Raw genomic sequence first — 7,572 nt, 5'->3', positions numbered from 1 at the left:
ACAGCGCAGTATTGGGGTGGGAGTTACCCGATTTTCCAGGTGTTGTGTGTCTCAGTTCCCCTGGCTAGGAAAACGGATCCCCTTCCCCCTTGCGCTTCCCAGGTGAGGCGATGCCTCGCCCTGCTTCAGCTCTCGCTGGTCAGGCTGCAGCAGCTGACCAGCACCGATTGTCCGGCACTCCCTAGTGAGATGACCCCAGTACCTCAGTTGAAAATGCAGAAATCACTGGTCTTCTGTGTCACTCGCGCTGGGAGTTGGAGACTGGAGCTGTTCCTATTCGGCCATCTTGCTCCGCCTACTTTATCTTTCTCAGTGAGTTTAGAAGTTTTCTCAGGCATGTGTTTTTATGGCTGAGTGATTTAATACAGAATTCCATCTCGCTTTTAAAACGGTAGCTACCAAGGAAAAAAAGAAAAATCTCTCTTCAATTTCGCTGTAGACAATGAATACATTTCCCAAAAGAATGTGGTAGATAATTCGTGAGTTATGTATATTACTGAAAACTTCAGTTCCTTTTGTTAGCAGGATAAAATTTTGACAGTGCATATCTTTATTCTATATCTTTTTTTTGTCTACTACATGATTTTTAATACAAATAATAATATATTTACTGCCTGAAAGGAATACATACTTTTGCTTTTCTTACTGAGGTATAAAATGTAAGCACCTTAAAATGTTCTTTCGTTATATGAACACTGTGCTTGAGTAATTTTGCTGAGTTTTTCTAACAGTTTTAGTTTCAAAAACGAAATAAATAACTCTAACATGGAAATTAAAGCTTAAGCTGCAGGAGGGCTGCCCCTTGTAGGTCATAGGTCTGGTTACCATGAGGAACAAAGGAAAGTAGGGGGGTTTTATTACCTCTAAAGCAGCTTCTCCTTCTTACTGTGGCCTGCCTCCATTGGCTGGAGTTGGACGGCACCATCTGATTGGCTAAACCCAGTTGGCTAACTTGAAAAGTGCAGGAATGCGGTTATATCGGTAGGAAGGCAGGAAGATCAGTTTCAGCGGAAGTAGCCCTTGCGATGGGAGAAGTAATTCACAGAGTGTGTAGCAGATGTGGGATGTGAACCCCATAGATAAGAACTGGGGAAAAGGTTGTTTACCAGGGAACGGGAAAAGGTTGTTTACCAGGGAAGGGGAAACAGAGAGTAAAGAAGTCATCTTGAAAGCAAGGGAAAAAAGGGCAAGAAACTTAAGCAAGCTAAACTTTTGAAGAAGAATTTCTTACAGTATTCAACATCTATACATTCATTACACGATTAAGAAAATGCTCATTTAAACAAGATGGCATTTATTACCCAGGAAGTTATGAAAAAACTATCAGGAGATACCTGCTTATTAGGGTGCTAAAGAAAGACTACTTAAAATCACTATTAAAATTGTAGAACATGGAAGATATCTATATCTTGGACTTTCCATAAAAATAATGTTTTCTTATGGTTAAATTCAGACTGTAATTTACTTTCATGGGGCCAATATCTCAGTAGTGATGCTGTGTCCTGGGTGCATCAGCACACTATAGAAACTTGTCCTGGTGCAGTTGATGTTAATAACTCACTCAATAAGCTCTTACAGATTTTTCCTGTATGGAATTATTTTTCTCTTCATCATTAAGTATCTTTTTGCAGCAATGTGCATAAACCATCACATTTAATTGGCAGCTGCCAGTTTTTTTAGGTATTCTTTGTATTTATCTTTTGTTGGTAAATGAAAGCTCTCATCTTTGTTTACAGACCAGAAAAACTGAAAAAACACAGGCTCTTCCGCTTACTGGATGTTTGACAAAATAGTCTTTTGGGGCCAAAACATTTGCATTACTAGCGAGCTTGATAGAGATTCAGTAACTCAGACTTTATTTCAGACCTCCTGAAAAAATAATCTGTATTAACGAGATGTCCAGTTTATTGTACACATTTAAATTTGAGTGGTACCTTCTAACTCAACATGTTTATTTTGTCTGATAAATATAAACAGCTATGTCTTTTCATCTGAAAATATACACAACTCATTCTGTATTATGTAAATACAGCACTAAAAAATGTATATGTTAGTACATTTTTACACCTTATCATTCAGACAAGTATCATATATACACTGATGCGGATATTATGCCACTCTCTCAGAATTAGAGAATACATTAGAAAATGTTTGTGTTTTGACAATTATTTTATTGGATAATTTCAGTGCCTCTTGTAAGTTAGAATCAGTTCTATTCACTTTCTGATTTTACCTTGAGTCAAATGAAAAATTCTGCCCATAGCCACTTTGTAAATATGTGTGTTTGTGTGTGTTTTCCAGGGACTGTTGACATTTAGGGATGTGGCCATAGAATTCTCTCTGGAGGAGTGGCAGTGCCTGGACATTGCACAGAAGAATTTATATAGGAATGTGATGTTAGAGAACTACAGAAACCTGGCTTTCCTGGGTGAGGATAACTTTAATACAAAATTTTTAATATAAGCTAAAGCTTTTATTTTTCTTTCATAGTGTTTTCTGGTAATTTATGCTTTCATATTTCTGTTTTCAAGAAAATCCTGGGGATTTGTCTGTTTAGAAAAAATTTCTTCAAGATGTTTCATCTTGACCTGAACATTCCTCATTCCTGTGCTGGTCTGTGTCCTTCACTTTAGATTAGTGGTAATTTCAGAAGCTTAGTGGCATAAAGTATTGTTATTCACAGTTTAAAATCTAAGCGCCATTACCAATTTCTGATTCAGTAGTACCAGGCAGTGAAATTAAGTACCTACACAATTAAAATATTCTCTAAATATTTAAAAATTTCTGTTATAAATTAGTATATGGTATAAATTTATTAGAATATTCTATTATATCACTTTTACTTTGCACATTACTTGGTAATTGGAGAATATGAGCCAGATTCATATTAATTATTTTTAATAAAACAGGTATTGCTGTCTCTAAGCCAGACCTCATCATCTGTCTGGAGAAAGAAAAAGAGCCCTGGAATATGAAGCGACATGAGATGGTGGATGAACCCCCAGGTAGGTGAGAGTAAATACAACAGATGACATGGATGAGAGGTCCAACATCAAGAAGAAAGCCAGTCTTTAAAGTGATTTGGAAAGCTGCATTCCAAAGGAAATAAGTTTCTGGGAAGTCTGGAATTTTAAAAAAATTATACTCTCACATAGGGGCATCTTCTGCTTATGCTTATAAAATCTCAAAGAATTCTACTTTCCCTTCAGTGATCTTCCTTAACATTTACAGTGACAGCCAAAGTACTGTTCATGGCATATAAAAGAGCATGCAATCTGACTTTTTCTTGTTTTTGTGGACAGATAGATATTTGCATAATTTTGAGACATTCTATGTTAATTTTTTTTTTTTTTTAATGGAGTTTTGCTTTTGTGGCCCAAGCTGGAGTGCAATGGTGTGATCTCGGCTCAGTGCAACCTCTGCCTCCCGGGTTCAAGTGATTCTCCTGCCTCAGGCTCCTGAGTAGCTGGGGTTGCAGGTGCACACCACCACACCTGGCTAATTTTTTGTATTTCTATTAGAGACAGAGTTTCATCATGTTGGCCAGGCTGGTCTCAAACTCCTGACCTCAGGTGATCCACCCACTTCAGCCTCCCAAAGTGCTGGGATTACAGGCGGGAGCCACCGTGCCCAGCCTAAACTATTTTTTAAATTCTCTTTTTGCATGAGAGTAGTGGTTTCTGTTTCATTGGGTTTTTTGTTTGTTTGTTTGTTTTTCTGCTCATTTCATCCTGTTTTTTTTCTTTCTTTGTTTCTTTTTTGTTTATTTAATATGACCAATTTTACTTCCTGCAGAAAGGGTACACTCGCCAGCAGTTTTGCCACGAGAGTACACTGAACAAAGGAGACAGGGTCATTTATAACCTGACATGTTCACTTTACGGCTGTGTCCGGTTTCCATTGGCTGGAACAGGCATCCTGTTTTCATTACTATAGTCTTGAAATATAGTTTGGGCTGGGCGTGGTGGCTCACGCCTGTAATCCCAGCATTTTGGGAGGCCAAGGCAGGTGAATCACGAGGTCACGAATTTGAGACCAGCCTGGCCAACATGGTGAAATCCCATCTATACTAAAAATAAAAAAATTAGCTGGGCGCAGTGGTGGGCGCCTGTAATCCCAGCTACTCTGGAGGCAGAGGCAGGAGAATCGCTTGAACCCGGGAGGTGGGGGTTGCAGTGAGGCGAGATCGTGCCAGTGCACTCTAGCCTGGGCAACAGAGTAAGACTCTCTCTCTCTCTCTCTATATGTATAGTTTAAAATTATAAAGTATAATGTCCTTTGCTTTGTTATTTTTCCTTAAGATTGCTTTGGCTATTCAAAATTTATTGTAGTTTCATGTACATTTTAGGATTATATTTTTCATTACTGTAAAAAAAAACTGGAATTTTGATACGGAGTTTATTGAATCTAGAGATCACCTTAGATAATATGGCAGTTTCACAATCCTTATTCTTTCAATAGAAATAAAATAGTTTTAAATTTATTTGTGTCCTCTCTAATTTTTTTTCTTGAGATATCTTTCACTTAAAAGACTTATGAACTCCTTGGTTATATTTGTTCTAAAATTGATTATTGCTATTGTAAATAAGAATGTTTTTCCTCTATTTTATCAGAGATGGTTTTAAGTGTATGCAATGATAACATAATTGTATGTTAATTTCATATTTTGCTAATCAACTGAGTGTATTCATTAGTTTAAACAGGTTTTAATGTATTTTTTTATATATAAGATTACATAATTACAAACAGCGACGTTTTACTTACTGGTTTTCAATTTCAGTGATTAAATTTTCCTTTTGACTATTTCTTCTTTCACATACTTTCAGTGCTATGTTAAAATAGAAGCACTGACAGTAAGAAACAATAGTTTTGCATTGGTGTCTGTAAATTTGAAGGAGCAAATACCTCTTCACGATTTTATAAACTGGTTTCAGAAACTAAAAATCTGTTTTTGTTGTACCCCCAGGGTGATAGAATGCCCTCTGGGTTTGTAGTGAAGAGGGATTGTAGCTTGGTTTTAAGTCTGCTGGGTTTGCACAAGGGTTCACTTTTAGTTGTCTTCTTAAATGGGGTTTGGATAGTTGTAATTCTCATTTAAATTTTAGACAGAGTGAATATCCTTCAGGACTTTGCTCTGCTGGGCAGACCCAAGGGCAGGTTTCTGCAGTCAGGTCTGTATATGGTGTTTTTTATATCAGGATGTGGATGAGCATGGCTTTCACCCAGTACAAGAGAGGATTTTCCCAGGTCACTTTGGATTTCTACATAGGCAGAACTGGTCACGAACTGTGGCTAAGGGAGCTGGAACTGGAGTCATGGAACTGCTTCAGGGGCCACAGTAAAGGCCAAGGTCTGAGGCCTGCCATCATGGCTATAAATGGAGGTCTTCCTCCAGGCCTCTGGGAGGGCAGCCCCCCCTGCCCTGCTCCCCACCGCTGGCCGCCAAGACTGTGGCTGTGAAGAGTTTGGGATGGTTCCAGAATTAAGTTTAAAATTCTCAGTGGAACCAAGTTAGGTGGAGCACTTTCTTGTCTGTAGCCAAAAACAGTAGTGTGCATGTATTTTGAAGCCCGAACGGGGGCCTGCCTCCTAAACAGAATTACCTTGAATCTTGGGCTTTAGCAGAGTTTCACAACTCCTTTCCTGGATCTCAGAGCTCTCTTAAAGGCACTTTTTCTTTTAGATGAGATCTTGCTACATAATCCAGGCAAATCTTAATATTTTGACCTCAAGCAATTCTTCAACTGTAATGTACCATGTAGTTTTCATTACAGGTGTGAACCATGATGCCTCGTTCTCTCACAAAAATATTTTTGTCAGGAATGGGTGACACATTTTCTTGCTGTCAGGGGATAAGCAAATAGGTCACCTTTTTTTTTTTTTTTATCTTTTTAATGTCACTCTCCATATACATTTTTACGTTCTATTTTCTGCTTCAAATTTGTCTGTAATTTTACATTCTGACATTTAAGGCAATATACTAGAATTTACATGTTGTTCCTGAATTAAATTAGGTAATTAATATGCAAGCAGGCAAAAAGGAATTATAGAATTTTCAACCACTTTTGTCAGCCTATATCTAAATAATAACATAATTTATTCCCCAAATATTTGTTTTATATATGAAGCTCTGACCATATTCTGCTAAATATATATATAATTTAGCAACGTGAGGCTATTCTTTGATTCTAAACTTGGATTACAGTAGTTTTATTTTGTGTAAAAATAGCATATGTTTAAAACATAAAAATGGACACTAGTTTCTTTTAAATGCTTAAATCTATTAAAAGTTTCTCATTATCATCTCCTATTTATGATTGTACTGCATTTTCTCTGACATTTTATTGCCATACAATAGATGCCAGTAATTTTAAATGCCTGCCTTCCATGAATGCACAGTTACAGTCAAACATTGCAGTTATCTAGACAAATTGTTAATGTACATAAATGTTGCCAACTAGATGTAATGAGTAAACATTTCTGTTATTGTGTTGCAGTTCTATATTAGTGTTTTTTGTAGTGTAGTATAAGTTTCCTAACATCAGTTTATTGTGCCTACTGGTTTTACTTATATATTATGTTCTGTATACTTTAATTTAATGTGGAGTTTAATTAAAAGATAAATGAGCCATGTCTATCACAATCAACTTATATATATGTGTGTGTATTTATATCTACAAATATGACCCCAATTTTGGTTATACCTTATATATTCTTTCTTAGCTCTTTTTTTTTTTTTTCTGTGAGAGGAAGTTTTACTCTTGTTGCCAAGACAGGAGTGTAATGCACGATCTCAAGTCACCGTAATCTCTGCCTCCCAGGTTCAAGTGATTCTCCTGCCTCAGTCTCCTGAGTAGCTGGGATTACAGGAATGTGTCACCACACCCAGCCAATTTTGTATATATTTTTTTTAGTAGAGATCGTATTTCTCCATGTTGCTCAGTCTGGTCTCGAACTCCTGACCTCAGGTGAAATGCCCACCTTGACCTCTGAAAGTGCTGGGATTACAGGCATGAGCCACCTTGCCTGGCCTCTTAGCTCATTTTCAATGTTGGTTTTATCTTGTCTAAGTGAGTAGCCTTGGAAATAGCCTTATTTTCACCATGTGTTTAATGATGAATATATATTTCCTTTGTGTGAGAATAATTCTTTTGTGATTTGAAGGTAATTTTTTAAAAAGATTTGTAATCCTGTATCTTGCCAGTTTTTTAAAAAAATATTGTTTTAAAAACACGAAACATATAATTTAGCTTCTTCAGTCTATTTAAATGTACATGTCAGGGCCAGGCATGGTGGTGGCTCACATCTGTAAAACCAGGACTCTGAGAGGCCGGGACAGAAGGATTGCTTGAGCCCAAAAGATTGAGACCAACCTGGACAAAATATGGAGTCACCCTCTCTACAAATATTTTTTTCTAAGAAATAGCAAGGCATGGTGGTGTGCACCTGTGGTCCCAGCTACTTGAGAGTTTGAGGGTCAGGATTACTTGACCCTGGGAGCGTGAGGCTGCAGTGAGCCATAACTGTCCCATTGTACTCAAACTTAGGTGACAGATTGAGACCCTGTCTTAA

General features: G+C 37.3%; 1 protein-coding gene across 2 annotated transcripts in view; it reads left to right on the top strand.

The window, feature by feature from the left end:
• ZNF726 (zinc finger protein 726) overlaps nt 1–7,572 on the top strand; it is a 26,720-nt gene that overhangs the window by 4,386 nt on the left and 14,762 nt on the right. For both annotated transcript variants that reach the window (XM_017893984.1, XM_017893985.1), the window contains exons 2-3: nt 2,302–2,428; nt 2,910–3,005. In XM_017893984.1, coding sequence (XP_017749473.1) covers nt 2,302–2,428; nt 2,910–3,005 — 223 coding nt within the window. The remainder of the gene's footprint in view (nt 1–2,301; nt 2,429–2,909; nt 3,006–7,572) is intronic.

This window comes from Rhinopithecus bieti, unplaced genomic scaffold (assembly GCF_001698545.2).
Source record: "Rhinopithecus bieti isolate Rb0 unplaced genomic scaffold, ASM169854v2 scaffold_24982, whole genome shotgun sequence".
Classification (NCBI taxonomy): Eukaryota; Metazoa; Chordata; class Mammalia; order Primates; family Cercopithecidae; genus Rhinopithecus; species Rhinopithecus bieti.
This window is presented reverse-complemented; position numbering and strand designations above follow the sequence as displayed.